General features: G+C 35.1%; 1 protein-coding gene across 1 annotated transcript in view; it reads right to left on the bottom strand.

The window, feature by feature from the left end:
* Nucleotides 1-17894, bottom strand: part of dync1i1a (dynein cytoplasmic 1 intermediate chain 1a) — a 160034-nt gene that overhangs the window by 141133 nt on the left and 1007 nt on the right. The window contains 3 exon segments of the mRNA NM_001441552.1: nucleotides 10503-10590; nucleotides 13929-14043; nucleotides 14390-14503. Coding sequence (NP_001428481.1) covers nucleotides 10503-10590; nucleotides 13929-14043; nucleotides 14390-14497 — 311 coding nt within the window. The 5' untranslated portion in view covers nucleotides 14498-14503.

The following is a 17894-nucleotide window of genomic DNA, read 5'->3' as shown; positions in this document are numbered from 1 at the left end:
AAAGACCCTGATTGAACAATTAGAATCAAATGTTTCATAGTGAGCTGAAACACAGAACTTTTCTATTAAATACGATGGAGTATATACACTGCTGTTCAAAGGTTTCAGAAAATTTGTAAAAGAAAAAAATTGCTTATGATTCATTAAATTGACTTTAATAATGTACTGTAACAAACTAATTCGTTTTCAAAACAATTGATGTTCTACTCATTTTAAATTGCATTCATATTTCATATTAATTGTGTTCATTATGAGTTTACATTTACTATAAACCACATTATAATGTACATATTCTGTATTTTTTACAAATAAAAAAATGTATAAACTCTTTTATTAATAATATTTTGTGCAATAAAAATGCCATTCTTTGAATGTTGAACTCAAAGTTTAAATTATTATGTTTGTGAAAATACGTCTCTACACTCACTGGCCACTTTATTAGGTACACCTTACTAGTACCGGAATTGTAGCCTCAGTTTCCTGTTCTTAGCTGACGGGAGAGGCACCCGGTGAGGCCTTTTGCTGCTGTAGCCCATCTGCCTCAAGGTTGGACGTATTGTGCGTTCAGAGATGCTCTTCTCTTCCAGACCTCGGTTGTAACGAGTGGTTATTTGAGTTACTTTTGCCTTTCTATCAGCTTGAACCAGTCTGGGCATTCTCCTCTGACCACTGGCATCAACAAGGCATTTTTTCCCACAGAACTGCCACTCACTGGATATTTTCTCTCTTTCAGACTATTCTCTGTAAACCCCAGAGATGGTTGTGCGTGAAAATCCCTGTAGATTAGCAGTTTCTGAAATACTCAGACCAGCCTGTCTGGCCCTAACAACTATGCCACGTTCAAAGTGACTTAAATCACCTTTCCTCCCCATTTTGATGCTTGGTTTGAACTGAAGCAGATCGTCTTGACCATGTCTACATGCCTAAATGCATTGAGTTGCTGCCATGTGATTGGCTGCTTAGAATTTTGCGTTAACGAGCTGTTGGACAGGTGTACCTAATAAAGTGGCCGGTGAGTGTATACTAGTGCTGTTTAATATAGAAGAATTATTGTACTATTTCTCACACACAGTGTATTTAAGCTGTAACAATTTTAAAATTTCATCTGCAAATCCTCTTAACCAGTAGAACAATTCATTTTATTGCCATTTTCATCAATGAATTAGTTTTGCTCAGTTCAAATTCAGGAATTCACAGTTTAACCCTTGACGAAATGAGAAACAAAATGCAGTAAAACATAGACACAGGTGTGAATGAATATGCGGATAACAGCTGGTCGAACAGAGAGAAGGACAGAGACAGAGAGGAGCAGATACCCGAGCTCAGAGTCAGCCTGCAGCTGGAGAACAGAGGGGTCAGAGTCCCACTGCAGGGTCCTGGACACGGGACAGGAGGAGAGAACATGCCAGATTAACCTCAGCAGAAACAACACCAGAAACACACAGACATCCGCATGCAGGACAGGAGAAGAGTGAAAAAACAACCATCAAAACAGCACACATGAGAACGCAGGTCAAAGCGAAGCTGAAGAGGATAGCGTGCATCACACATTAATGGACAGAGGAGGCATGGAAATGTAAATGCTAATGTACACCTTTAATAATAAAGGGCTACAGTGAAGAACACTTAACATCGACTGAATATTTCCACAAAAGAGATCTTACATTCAAATTGGTTCTTTAGATCAGTGTTTCTCAACCATGTTCCTGGAGGACCACCAGCTCTGCACATTTTCCATGTCTCCTTAACCAAACACACCTGATTCAGATCCTCAGCTTATTAGCATAAACTGTCGCCACTAGCTTGCATGGTTTTGGAACTTTTAGGACTTGTAGAGCTGCGCATTGATGGATTTGCTCTTCAGTGTTTGGACTTTCAGCAGTAAAAATAACCTCTGAACTGAACTAAACTGAACTTCAACTTTGACTGGACTGACACAGTTTCAATTTGCTAGAACGTCTATGTTAAGCTGCTTTGACACAATCTACACTGTAAAAGCGCTATAGAAATAAACATGAATTGAATTGAAATTGAATTTAAAGACCTGTAACGGGTGTAACAGACAAAGAGACATTCAAAACATGCAGCGTTGGTGGTCCTCCAGGACCGTGGTTGAGAAACACTGCTTTAGATGTTGAAAAAGTATTTGATTTTTCTTTGGTTAAGATTATTCTATTGATAAGTATTTATAATTCCATCTAAAGATGTGAGTTAGATTTCTGCGCAGAACATTTGCCAATAAAGCACCGTTTCCATCCAGTGAGTCAAAGAGAACAAAATCGACACTTCCAGATAAACTGGTGTGACACTCCCCAGAACGCAGTAATGAACTTACAGTGGGCAGTTGCACATTTAAGATGATTGTTTTAATCTGAAAAACTTGAACTGTTTTAGAAGCAGCACTTGTGTTTTGCATGCATCAACTCTAACTCTCGAGATTTGGTGAGAGTTCCGTTTAGCACCTCACCACACTACTCTACCGCCACCTGCTGGCGTAATCTGAGACTCTTTACCACAATGTCTAGTTAACGTCAGAAACAATCTGGTGCTAAATCTTTCTGATTTACATTTATTTTGTAGTGCAATACTTTTACAGATTGCGTTACACCAAATATCAATAAGAAAATTGGAATTTAGTGTGGCAGGAGAAGCCACTGTCTGCCTTTTTTCTTATATAATAATAAATTAGATAAAAACTAAATGTAATAAACGGTTTGAGATCATTTTAGGGAGCGCAGGTGCTTAGGACAGTTCTGGAGGTCATAATAATATAATAATAACAACCCTGATTATGTACCCCTATATACATTTCGGGAGAGCGCCAAATAAGTCCCAGGAGCTACTTTTTTTTTTGTTTTTTGTTTTTTGCAGTTTTTGTTTTCGCTAATCAAACAGAGGCCTCTGTGTATGCTTTTCGAGATCTAAAATCCCATTCGCAATGCCATCCATGCCTGCTGTTCTCTTGTAAATCCACCAGAGGCCACTGTCGACTGACTCACTGACTGTCCGATCGACTGAGCCAACCTCCTCTTTGCCTAAACCCAACCAATAATGTTTTCAATAGCACCGATTGACCTGCACCCACCTACTTCCCTAAACCCAAACAAAAGTTTTGAAAGGCAATCCAGAAAAAGCCCATACAGACTCACACATACCAATTTAGCTTATTCAATTCACCTATAGCGCATGATTTTTTTGTGGGGGAAACAAGAGCACCCGGAGGAAACCCTCGCCAACACGAGCAGAACATGCAAACTCCACACAGAAATGCCAACTGGTCCAGCCAAGACTCGAACCAGCGACCCTCTTGCTGTGAGGCGACAGTGCTACAGTAACGAGACGAAAGGGTGTTGACCTTGTAAACTTTCTCCCTCAACCTTCAGTGCAAATCACAAGCGTGCCTAATAATTTTTTTCTCACTAAACTTACACAGCCAGAGGGACAGCATGTCAAACTGACACTCTGTTTTACTAGCGATGACATTTAAAAATCATATTGTCATTCACATCTTTGCAAATAGCTCCAATTTAACCATGCAAGAGGAATTGTTGAAGTCAAGGCTCAAGGTAACAGCAGGCATCAGGCAGTCACACCGGGGGGAACGACCTCCACGGATACACTTTTATCAGAGATACAGTGTGCACTGACTTTAACAGCTTGTCCCTTTCGAGCTTGGCATTCTGGGTTACAGTTTTGAGCATATACATACCTTTCATTGTGCATGTCTGTTCTGAGTTTACTAATGCCACTGATCCCTGACCTGAGAAAGGACAAGAGTTGTAGGTTTGACACGCGACCCAAAAGCTTTTTTTTGTCAAGCTCATTTTTACTTCTTTAGTGTACTGGAATATACTTTATCTGATTATTTTTAATTTAGGAGACTTTTATAATTACTTCCAAAACAAACTATTGTACTTTTTATTGCACTACCTTTTACTGGTTAAAACGTTATTTTAAAAGAGAGAATCATTCATTCAGAGTGATTCAAATGATCCGATCAGAGTGATTCAAATGATGCTTTCAAAGATTAATTATCCGCTCTGAGTGATGATTTGTAGAAATATCTGTTTAGAATAATTCTGATTCACTTAGAGTGATTCAAATTATCTGTTTAGAGTAATTTGAATGATTCACTCGGAGTGATTCAAATGGTCCACCCAGAGTGACTCAAATAATCGGCTCAGAGTGATTCAAATGATCTGCTTATTGTGATCCGAATGATCCCCTTAGTATGCTTTTTGAATGATCCGATCAGAGTGATTTAAATGAACCAATTAGAATGATTCAAATAATCGTCTCAGAGTGATTTAAATAATCGTCTCAGGCTGATTCAAATAATCTGCTCAGAGTGATTCAACAGATCCACTTAGGGAGATTTAAATGATCCGCTCATAGCGATTTTAATGATCCGCTCATACTATAATCATTTGAATGATTACTTCAAAATGATTAGAATGATTTACTCAGGGTGATTCAAATGATTCATTCAGAGTGATTTTAATAATCCGCTCAGGGTATTAAAATGATCTGTTTAGAATAATTCTGACTCACTCTGAGTGATTCAAATGATCCGTTTAGAGTAATTCCAATGATTCACTCATAGTGATTCAAATAATCGTCTCAGAGTGACTCAAATAATCCGCCCAGAGTGATTTAAATGATCCATTTAGTGAGACACAAATGACCCTTTCAGAGTAGAGTGATTCAAATAATCCAATCAGAGTGATTGAAATGATGCATTCAGGGTGATTTAAATAATATGCTCAGAGTGATTCAAATAATCTGTTTAGAGTAATTTGAATGATTCACTTACAGTGATTTAAATGATCCGTTTAGAGTGATTCAAATATTTAATTCAGAGTGATTCAAATAGTACACTAAGAATAATTCATATGATCCATTCAGAGTGATTCAAATAATACTCTTTTAAATAATGAGATTTAAATAATGCACTTACAGGGATTCAAATGATCCTTTCAGTATGATTCAAATGAATCAAATGACCTAATAATCCGCTCAGAGTAATTTAAATTATCCATTTAGAGTAACTCAAATGATCCTCTCAAAGTACTTTTACTTTTAATACCTAAAGAGAATTATTCCTAAAAAATCTGTCATCATGTTCTCACCAATGACTTATTTAAAATGATTTGAAACATATTTTTTTCCTGTTGAACACACAATAAGCCATACTGAAGAATGCCGAACCATTGACCATAGCATTTGTTTTTCCTACTATCATCATACATCAATTGTACAGGTTTTCTGCTTTCTTCCAAATATCTTCTTTTGTCTTTGACAGAATAAAAAACTAAATAGGATCAAGTCAAGGGTGAGTAAAAGATGGCAGAATTGTAATTTTTGGGTGAACTATCCCTTTAAGTACATAAAAATCAACTAAACTTGTTCTTTGACTTAAGCTAAATTGAAAAGCATTACTTTATACTTTTACTGGAGAAATATTTCATTAGAGCACCTGCAATTTTACTCTCAAGTGCCTGATTTGTGCACGTGGTCCACCACCGCTCATAACACCCTAGATGACAGCATAGCTAAAGACGAAGTCATTAATATGTCCTGGAAATATGGCTTGAGTCCAGCAGCTGTGAGTGGAGCCTCCTGCGGAGAGCGGTGACAGGGACAAACGCTCACATCATGTGTCAAACGTGCATTATGCAGGCTTAATTACAGGCCATAGCCACCATGGCATCAGCCTTCCCCTTTCCACATGACTGCAGCTATCTGTCTATATTCAGAGAGCCAAAAATGAGTCTGTTAACAACCCTCTGCGCTTCCAGCACTGATACACTCCTGCTTGGTATTTTTGATGCTTCATGGTAAAAACCGACACACTCAGGAGTTTTCTCTGGTTGATTTTTTAGATTCTAGGTGCACAATCAGACCTTCAGGATTTGGGGATTCTGAAATGGGCAGAATTTAATGCAAAACAAGCTCAAAATCAAAGGACATAGACATTTCGGGCAGCCTAAGACTTTTTTTGCGTCTCGCATTCAGCTGAAGTATACTTGAAGGTGGAATAAAGAACTATGCATCTGTCACTTCAAGAAAAGAGTATTCTGATTATCTGTAATTACACTTTGTACATCTCTTAATGACCCATATGATGTATAGATGGAATACTGAAGGGGAAAAAAGCATGTCCGTTTTACTTTCACTTACGCTTTTGATTTGAATGATCAGCTTAGTGTGATTCAATTAAACCGCTCTGAGTGATTCAAATAATCTGTTCAGAGTGATTCAAATCATCCACTCGGAGTGATTTGAATAATCTGTTCAGAGTGATTCAAATGTCCTGCGCAGTGATTTGAAGGATCTATTCAGAGTAAATCATTTGATCCGTTCTGAGTGATTCAAATGATCTGTTTAGAGTGATTTAAATGATCCACTTGAAGTGATTTGAATGATGCCCTCAGAGTGATTCGAATAATCCGCTTAGAGTGATTCAAATAATCTGTTCAGAGTGATTCAAATGATCCACTCGGAGTGATTTGAATAATCTGTTCAGAGTGATTCAAATGTCCTGCGCAGTGATTTGAAGGATCTATTCAGAGTAAATCATTTGATCCATTCTGAGTGATTCAAATGATCTGTTTAGAGTGATTTAAATGATCCACTTGAAGTGATTTGAATGATGCCCTCAGAGTGATTCGAATAATCCGCTTAGAGTGATTCAAATAATCTGTTCAGAGTGATTCAAATGATCCACTCGGAGTGATTTGAATAATCTGTTCAGAGTGATTCAAATGTCCTGCGCAGTGATTTGAATGATCTATTCAGAGTAAATCATTTGATCCGTTCTAAGTGATTCAAAAGATCTGTTTAGTTTGATTTAAATGATTCACTTGAAGTGATTTGAATGATGCCCTCAGAGTAATTCGAAATATTTGGTTAGAGTGATTCAAATGATCTGTTCAGAGTGATCCAAATCATCAACTCAGAGTGATTCGAATAATCCGCTTAGAGTGATTTAAATAATCTGTTCAGAGTGATTTGAATGACCTGTTCAGAGTGATTTAAACGATTTGCTCAGAGTGATTCAAATGATCTGTTCAGAGTGATTCAAATGATCCACTCAGAGTGATCCAAATGATCTGCTCAGTGTGATTCAAATGATCTGCTCAGAGTGATTTGAATGACCTGTTTAGAGTGATTCAAATGATCTGCTTAAAATGAATCAAATGATCTGCTCAGAGTGATTCAAATGATCTGCTCAGAGTGATTCAAACGATCTGCTCAGAGTGATACATATGATCTGCTCAGAGTGATCCAAAAGACCTGCTCGGAGTGATTCAATTGATTTTTTCAGAGTGATTCAAATGAGTCACTTAGGGTGATTCAAATAATCCATCCAGGGTGATTCAAATGGTCTGCTCACAGAGATTTAAATGATCCACTCAAAGTGCAAAAATAATTAAAATGAACAAGTTTTAACTGCAAAATCTAATAAATGAAATCCAGGAGGGTCTGTAAGATGATCAAGAAGGCTTATTAGATTTAATATTTGAAAAATGCTGACAGATGAAGTGGAAAATCTGAAATGAGCACTTAAGACACACTACAGGAGCCACAGATATGGATTCTTACCTATATCTGTTGAGCATTTAAAGAGACAGAAAAAACATGGGTATAGTGTAAGTCACATGTGTGTTACAAAATGCCTTGTCCTCCTTAAACACAAATATTATTAAGCTCTAAAAGCTGGTTAGTTGACAAATAAGGGTAATAAAGATTCTAATGTTTACATTTTTATTTGTTCCTCACTCTAAAATGAAAGAAAATATTCTTATGAGTTTGGAAGTTCACGAGGGTGAGTAAATAATGAGTTTTCAATCTGGGAAAACTAAAAACTCCCCACAATACATTTATTATAAAACCATCAAGGACACATCAACCAGATTAAAAATGACAGCTAAGACTTTTATGATGTAACAAAACAAGGCTCTGTTTCAAATAAATGCTGCTCCTTTTGCTTTCCGTTCATCAACGAATCCAAATATGTTTTCCAGAAAGATATTAAACAGTAAGAAGAAATCATTCTTGAACAGCAAATCAGCATATTAAAATGAGACTGGAGTAACCGTAACAGTATTTTTTGATTATATTATGGATTCATCAGCAAAGAGTTATTATATAATAAATATCAAGGGTGTAGAATATTTGTCCTCTTTTGCTGCCATCAATCTGTCTTTGTGTTATACTTTTTTAATTGTATTGTATATATGATAGTGTATGCTATGTTATTATGCTGTGCTTCTATTTTAAGTGTGACCTTTTAACATACTGTAAGGGGACTACAGATGAAAAATAGCCATTCTTGTCTAATTCTGGCACATTTCACAGTTACAGTAAATTAAACTAAACTAAACTAGAATTAGCATGGACCAAGGGGACGTGTCCCCACCAATATCCACAGATTATTTAAATGTCCCCGCCAATAATGTAATCGCCTCCAAAATAAAACAATGCTTTGTGGACATTTTCCAGTCAGGCTTACTGTGAAAGACTCAGGTGAGACATGGACATAAACAGCTACATTTCAAAGAAAGGTATCAGTCACTTGAAGTCAAGTTCGCTACAAGTCCACCATAACAGTAATCGAGATAAATTAGTTAATGTGTCATATGCCTCCCCCTTTCCAGAAGTCTGCATTCGTTCCTTGTCAAAGTAAAATCATGTACATTTACTTTTGCACCATAAGACATGCTTGATTTAAAGTTGTTTTTATTACTAATTGTATTTAATTTCTTCATTTATGTATTTATTTTTAAAGTTTTTTTGCGAAATACAGTATTCAACATTTAAAGTGGATCAAAAAGGTATTTTAAAACTGTCCTAAGACAAGATTGAATGCAAGGTTGCAAGGTTTTGAACCTCTTCTAATGTTGACAACTGTAGAATATGTGCTGTTCTGCTTGCACGCTCAGAGAAGGAAAAGAACATGGACGTGTAAAGTCATCTTTTAGCTTAAAGGTTCACGAAACCCTCGAGTAATTTTTTTGAGATTTTAAGTTTTGTGTGTGTTGAGCATCAGTTAAGACAATGTTAGCTCCTGTTGGCTGTAACTATGGGGAAAACTGGATAATTTTGAGCTTTTGTCAGCTAATTTCAGCTTCCGGGTTTATAATGATTTTTGGGGCGGGATCAAAATCGGTGGCGTAGTGCAAAACTGCAAGTGGAGGGATGAGGCGTCGGTTTCTCATTATTATTCATAGCAGTTTCCTTATCCTATGAGAAAAGCCTGCTACTTAATTATTCATGACTGTGCGTGCTTTCTGAAAGCAAGGCAGACCTGCCAGTGCCAAGCTGTGTGACCCTATGTTGATGACTGGGTGAAACCGCGTCCACGGACCCACGGCAAACAGTATTAAGCTGTTCATGAAGGGTCGTATGTGTTAGTTTCCATGATCCACGGGGTTTGTTTCAAGTTTTTCCATGCAATCCTGTCAGGGCTGAAAATACAACGCATTTTTTTTCGGGAGAGCAGTACGAGAATTGGAGAATGGCAGACGTTGTCTTTTATCAGGACACCTCGCTGTGCTGCTGTGTTTGCCTAAATCCTCCAGGTTACCAGCAGGGCTAATGGTTAAAATAGACAGGGCAAGAGACCTGCTGCAGTGAGTCTGATTCAGACCCGGGGATTGAGGGAGAAGTCGTCATTTAGTGTTTATATAAATACGATTATCTTTACAATTAAATTGTGTTTGTGTGTTTATGAAATTACAAATAACAAATGTAGCAGGGCATTACATTACTGTTGACTTCTTTGCATTTTAACTTTGTAAACTATAAAATCATGGGTCTCCTCACGGTTTGTTTATCATTTTGTGAGTCAACTGACAACAGTTGTTCGCTCCCTCCTTCTCCCCTGCTCTGCTGGCCACGCCCACTCCTGCCTCTGATCGTGGAGCTCCACGCCCATTATGAATATGATGCAGTGTTTGAAAAATGCTGAGGTAGACTTGAACTGAAAGTGGGGGGTTTCATGGCCCTTTAAAGTGCATAAATGGCAATAATATACTTGCAAAAATGTGTTCAGATGCGGTGGTAAGTGATTAAGCACAATTAAGCCCTCAGTAAATGGAAGTCTTTAATTAACTAACTTTTTGTCAGACATTACTTTAACTTTAAAAAACTGTATATATATATACACACAAAAATTTTAGAAATATAATTTTTACAACTGGGTGGGTTGATGTCAAATTAGGTCCTCACCAATATCAAAAGCAAATCTACGCCCTTGATAAATATATATGTATACATTTGTTTATTTATTTTGATCAACAAAAAACAGTGTTGGCAATCATAAGAGACATCTGTAAAAACATTTTGATTCATCTTACCAGCTTCACACCTTTGAACAGTAGTGTATATAGTAACTATTTGATTAGTTTTCTCTCTAACACTAAAAAAAGAATGATTAAACATGTCTAGGAGGCGTCTCTTATATGAATTCATATGGATTTGTATGAAGATTTCAATACCTGCCAGCTGCTGCTCCATCCACTGAATCCTGGCTGCCGGTCTCACTGGGTGTGCTCATAGATTTGGATGGGGACATTGGTGTTGGGACTATGAAAGGATAAAAAGACAATCACTGTCTAATAACCAATGTCATCAAAATGTATACTGAACTATAGAAAAGGCCATTTATAAAAGGGATAGCTCAACCCAAAAATATCCTGAATATTCTGAGCATATTTTGAACCACCACTGACCACCGCTTGTTAAAACTACTTATTAAACATGAGCTGAAACAACACAATACTTGAGTTTTTATATATATATATATATATATATATGTATATATGTTAAGTGTGATCCAGCATTTTTTACAGTTTTCCATCGCTGGGGAAGAAATATACTATGGAAGTCAATTGCTACCGGTTTCCAACATTCTTCAAAATATCTTCTTTTGTGAAAGTCTTTAGTCTTTAAGGTGAACTGTCCCTAAAAAGGCACTGGTTGTAATGTACATTAGTTTACACTAGAGGGCGACAGTAGCCGATAATATGGTAACAAAAAATTTCAACAGAGATGAGATAATACATTTGGACTAGGGCTGAACAATAAATCGTTTGAGCATCGATATGAAAGTCGATGATTAGATTATTTATTATATCGAAGATTAGATTATTTATTACTGATTAAAAAATAAAGATATTTCTAAATATCTTTTTTTTTTAAATATTCAAATAATTATGACAGTGTTATTTTGCATTTTATTGTACAATGTTTGTACCGGATTACAGTTTACTTCTCAGAAAACCAAAAATAACTTTTTACTTATTTTTGCTGACAATTTATTATAGTGTATACAGGCACACTTCATAGGAAAAAGGCTTGAGGCACCCCAGTTTAAATTATTAAAGTTATTCCAAAAATAAATATTCAGATCATCAGGTGGAATAATATTCATATCACAATATATACTGCAGCAAAACAAAATATTGCAATGTCAGATTTTCCAATATAGTGCAGCCCTAATACGGATAGTGTTATGAAAAAAGTAATATACTAAAGTCCCTTTAATGTGAAAGTAATTCACATTATTCTGTGTTATGTTATTTATTTATAATTTTTTAGTTTTATGGTAAGGCATGCTTCAAATTGTAATATATTACTTTTTTATCCAACACTGCATTAAAATTAGATTTAGTTAGTTAAGAATGTTTTTCATCAAGTCAAATTTAGGACTTTTTAAGACCATCATGAAAGAAATTTCAGACTTAAACAGGGCTAAATCCTAAGATTTTTTTCTAATAGCCTGGTTGGGCCTTTAAAAAAAGGTATTTCTTATTTTCCACATTTTTAATAATGAGTTAAACAAGCATTTTTTTTAACATAGATTTTCTTTGAAATAAGTTTTAAAATATATAATAAACTAAATATGCATGGTTCGCACCCCAGCTGGATATACATGGACAGGGGAAAATTAGGACCCATTCAAAATGGTTTAAGACCAACAAGACAATATTTCAGGTGACTGAAATACAAATCTCAGAATTTCTAAAAGTTTTTAAGGCCTAAATTTTAGTTTTTAAATTTGAGACACTGCTAAATGTCTAGAGTTTTGCCTGTCTTGCCAGGCCAATTGAAAAGAAAGACTCAATTTTGTTGAATAAATCCTTGATATAATTTCCAAAATAATATTAAATACTGTAATTAGTAATATTGGAGAGATACAGTGCCACTGCAAAAATGGATTGTTTAGTCCCATCTAAAAATTCATAAACCATGAAGTATTTGGAAGTATCATAAAGTAATATTGTTTTGTTTTCAGAAATAATAAGTCAAAATTAAGTGAGTTGATCTTTAAAACAAGCTAAATAATCTGCCAGTGGACTAAGCAGATTGAATTAAGATTTTCAGATTGAAGTAAGAATACTTTACTTACCCCACTAGCAGATAATTTAACTTGTAAAACAACAAATAATCAGAAAAGCAAAAATAAGGTCAAGAATCTTGGTGTGACAAAATGTCAAATCAGTAACTAAAACACTATCATCTCAAAAACATAGCAAGAATAGATGCTTTGTTTCCAGTGAAGACTTAGAGAAACTTGTTCATGCTTTTATCAGCAGCAGGGTGGATTACTGTAATGGCCTCCTCACTGGCCTTCCCAAAAAGACAATCAGATAGTTGCAACTCACCCAGAATGCTGCGGCCAGGAATCTGACCAGAACCAGGAAATCAGAGCACATCACACCTGTCCTCAGGTCTTTACACTGGCTCACAGTTACATTCAGAATAGAGTTTTAAGTATTATAGGTGGTCTATAAATCACTAAATGACCTAGGACCTCAATAAATTTCAGATATGCTGACTGAATACAAACCTAACAGATCACTCAGATCTTTAGGATCATATAAACTAGAAGTTCTAAGACTTCAGTCAAAGCAGGGTGAATCGGCTTTCAGCTACTACACCCTCGCTGCTGGAATCAGCTTCCAGAAATGATCAGATGTGCTCCAACATTTGGCGCGTTCAAATTAAGACTGAAAACACATCTGTTTAGCTGTGCCTTTACTGAATGAGCACTGTGCTACATCCGACAGATCACACTATTACTGTATGTTCTTTTATAACCTGTTTAACACATTTTAATCTGTTTTTAGGCGAGGCAGTGGCGCAGTAGGTAGTGCTGTCGCCTCACAGCAAGAAGGTCACTGGGTCGCTGGTTTGAACCTCGGCTCAGTTGGTGTTTCTGTGTGGAATTTGCATGTTCTCCCTGCCTTCGCGTGGGTTTCCTCCGGGTGCTCCGGTTTCCCCCACAGTCCAAAGACATGCGGTACAGGTAAATTACCTGCGGTACAGGTAAATTGTACGTAGTGTATGAGTGTGTGTGTGAATGTGTGTGGATGTTTCCCAGAGATAGGTTGCGGCTGTAAGGACATCCGCTGCGTAAAAACTTGCTGGATAAGTTGGCGGTTCATTCCGCTGTGGCGACCCCGGATTAATAAAGGGACTAAGCCGACAAGAAAATGAATGAATTAATAATCTGTTTTTATTCTTGTTTATGTAAAGCACTTTGAATTACCCCTGTTTATGAAATGTGCTTGCCTAAAAACTCACAAAATTTTTTATTTATTAAATCTGAAAACAAAACAATGCTATTTACCTTACAAGAAAATGCCTCTTGTTTTAAGAATTTTAAGACATTGGAATAAAAACAAGTGTGTGTGCAGTCAGTGTGTGGAAAAAAGGCCTTAAATGAAAATCCTAGACTGGGAAAAGCCCACAGAATAAAGTGGTTTGGATGAAGTCCCATTTAATATCACGGAGCAAACCCTGAATATGACACAGCCTGATCTTGGCGGAGGTATAAAGCTGTGTTTTGGAGTCAGGCATTGTTGAGTGAGCTGGCTGCGGTGTGGATGATGTTTCAGTGTGGTTTGTGTGTACTGTACCTAATGAAGGCTCGGGTGAGATCCCGATGCTCTGGAGCAGGGCCTCGGTTTCTCTGCGCTTTCGGTCCAAATCCGAGTCTTCAGGAGCCACTTCTGCTTTCTGTTGTGTCTCTGACTGCTCACATTTCAAGCAAATGCAAATACAGCAGGCAGTTCATTGAGGTAAAGTTGGATTTATATTTGCACATTCGTTCAGTGACATGCTCCCTATATTGTTAATTATAGTAGTTTGAATAATCGGTCAAAAAAAGCTTGCAAGTATGACTTCAAAACAACATTAGCACTATTTAATCTGTTGTACTTTGATAGTCATTGTCTGCTAATATGATTTCTCTGTTCAGAATTTATTAATAACACCTTTCTGAAATCATATTACCATGGAAAAGTCCTAAAGCGCGAATATAAAACAAACAATATAGGCAGGTTTGCTCTCAGGATGTCTCAATTAAATGCTTTCTCACCTCTTTCTTCTTTTTTTCTTCCTCCTTTCTCTTTTTTTCCTCTCGGATTTGAGCAAGGCGCTGTTTCTTGCGCTCAAGTTCGGCTTTTAGGTCACTCTTATCAGCCATTTTGTCCTGCAACAAAACAATCACAGCAGTTTTGCACATCTGTCCCGTCTAAGCAGGAGACTTCTGCAGATTGAACTATTTTTAGGCTGCTTGTTCATAAAAAACAAAAGTTAAAAATCACTGTAAAATGAGTGTTTTGTAATTCAATAGCAAATCATTTTAAATATTTATGAGTGATCTGAAGGTCAATTTGATTCTCTAATATTGTAAATAATGTAATTAATGTATTAGTTTCATTAAGTGTGGCATAACTGGATCTCCAGGATCTAGAATGTCTAAACATATTGAATAATGAATAATTCCTAGGCTTTAACAAATGATAAATCTTTGCATGTGATGAAATGAAGAGGAAATAAAAACAAAATAATAGCAAACTGTGGGGAAAGGAGCTTCATTAATGCTTAAAAAAACAAGATGAAACAAAAACAAACTAAAATGCATTAAAAGACTTTAAATATTGCAAATAATGTAAAAGAAATGTATTAGTTTCTTAATACATAATCAAAATACATCCGTGCAGCATAACCGGATCTTCAGGATGTAATATTTATTAACATACTGGAGAATTAATAATTCCTAGGCTTTAACAAATGATAAATGTATGCATGTGATAAAGGAAAAAGGAAATAAAAGCATAATAGCAAACTGTGATGGAAAATATATTTATTAAAGCTTGAATGGAACAAAAACAAACCGAAAATGCAACTTAGGTACGACATATCAAATGAAAGTAAAAAAAAAAATAAAAATATATATATATATATATATATATATATATATATATATATATATATATATATATATATATATATATATATATATATATATATATAAAAAGACTTGTTTGAACAACAAGTGAAATTCAGAAAATGCTTTAAATGAAGACAAATGTGGACAATCGGATATCATAATATGCATTTTAAAAACATAACAGACACCATTCACAAATATTGAAAATCAAGTGGAAGCACAAATGATGACAACATGACTATTTTAAATATTTAAGAGACATCTAAAAGCCAATTTGATTTGCTAATATTGTAAATAATGTAATAAACGTATTAGTGTCAGATGGTGTCTTAACATATTGGATAATGAATAATTCCTAGGCTTTAAAAAATGATAAATGTATGCATGTGGTGAAATGAAGAGGAAATAAAAACTAAATAATAGCAAACAGTGGGGGAAATAGCTTTACAGATGCTTAAAAACAAAATGAATGGAACAAAAACAAACTGAAGATGCATTAGAGGTACAACACATCAAATAAATATAAAAAAATTGCAGAAATACAAATAAAAAACATAAATGTTCATGCAAACGTGACGTGTATGAATGAGTGGAATTCATAAATGAAGACAAACGTGGCCAATCATATATCATAATGCTAATTTTACAAACATAACAGACACCACTCACAAATATTGAAAATCTAGATGATGCACAAATAATGATATGGCTATTTTAAATATTTATGAGGCATCTGAAAGCCAATTAAATGCTCTAAGATTGTAAATAATGTAATTAATGTATTAGTTTCATTAGGTGTGGCATAACTGGATCTCCAGGATCTAGAACAGGGGTGCTCAATCCTGTTCCTGGAGATCTACCTTCCTGCAGATTTCAGTTGCTACCCATATAAAACACACCTGCCTGTAATTATCAAGTGGTGTTCAGGTCCTAATTAATTGGTTCAGGTGTGTTTGATATGGGTAGCAACTGAAATCTGCAGGAAGGTGGCTCTCCAGGAACAGGGTTGAGCACCCCTGATCTATTGGATAATGAACAATTCCTAGGCTTTAAAAAATAATAAAATGTATGCATGTGATGAACTGAAGAGAAAATAAAAGCAAATAATAGCAAACTGTGGGGAAAATAGCTTTATTATTGCTTGAATGGAACAAAAACAAACTGAAACTGCATTGGAGGTACACTACATCAAATAAATGTAAAAAAAAAAAACATAAATGTTGAAGCAAACGTCACGTGTTAGAACAAGTGGAATATGAAGGAAAACATGTGGACAATCATATATCGTAATGCTAATTTTAAAGACAGCAAACACCATACACAAATATTGAAAATCTAGATGATGCACAAATGATGACATGGCTATTTTCAAATATTTATAAGACATCTGAAGGTCAATTTAATTCTCTAAAATTGTAAATAATGTAATAAATGTATTAGTTTCATTAGGTGTGGCATAACAGGATCTCCAGGATCTAAAATGTCTAAACATATTGCATAATGAATAATTCCTAGGCTTTAATAAATGATAAATGCATGCATGTGATGAACTGAAGAGGAAATAAAAGGAAAATAATACCAAAACTGTGGGGAAAATAGCTTAATTATAGCTTGAATGGAACAAAAACAAACTAATACTGCATTGGATGTACAATACATCAAATAAATGTAAAAAAATAAATAAATAAATAAACAAATGTTGAAGCAAACGTCACGTGTTTGAACAAGTGGAATATGAAGGAAAACATGTGGACAATCATCTACCGTAATGCTAATTTTAAAGACAGCAAACACCATACACAAATATTGAAAATCTAGATGATGCACAAATGATGACATGGCTATTTTAAATATGTATAAGACATCTGAAGGTCATTTTAATTCTCTAAAATTGTAATAAATGTATTAGTTTCATTAGGTGTGGCATAACTGGATCTACAGGATCTAAAATGTCTAAACATATTGGATAATGAATAATTCCTAGGCTTTAATAAATGATAAATGTATGCATGTGATGAACTGAAGAGGAAATAAAAGCAAAATAATACCAAAACTGTGGGGAAAATAGCTTAATTATAGCTTGAATGGAACAAAAACAAACTAAAACTGCATTGGATGTACAATACATCAAATAAATGTAAAAAAATAAAAATAAAAAATACACAAATGTTGAAGCAAACGTCACGTGTTTGAACAAGTGGAATATGAAGGAAAACATGTGGACAATCATATACCGTAATGCTAATTTTAAAGACAGCAAACACCATACACAAATATTGAAAATCTAGATGATGCACAAATGATGACATGGCTATTTTAAATATGTATAAGACATATGAAGGTCAATTTAATTCTCTAAAATTGTAAATAAATGTAATAAATGTATTAGTTTCATTAGGTGTGGCATAACTGGATCTACAGGATCTAAAATGTCTAAACATATTGGATAATGAATAATTCCTAGGCTTTAATAAATGATAAATGCATGCATGTGATGAAATAAATAGAAAATAAAAACAAAATAATACCAAAACTGTGGGGAAAATAGCTTTATTATAGCTTGAAAACAACATGAATGAAACAAAAACAAACAGAAAATGCATTAGAGGTACAACATATCAAATAAAAATGCACAAATATATATTAA

Source organism: Danio rerio, chromosome 19 (genome assembly GCF_052040795.2).
Source record: "Danio rerio strain M-AB ecotype USA chromosome 19, GRCz13ab, whole genome shotgun sequence".
Classification (NCBI taxonomy): Eukaryota; Metazoa; Chordata; class Actinopteri; order Cypriniformes; family Danionidae; genus Danio; species Danio rerio.
This window is presented reverse-complemented; position numbering and strand designations above follow the sequence as displayed.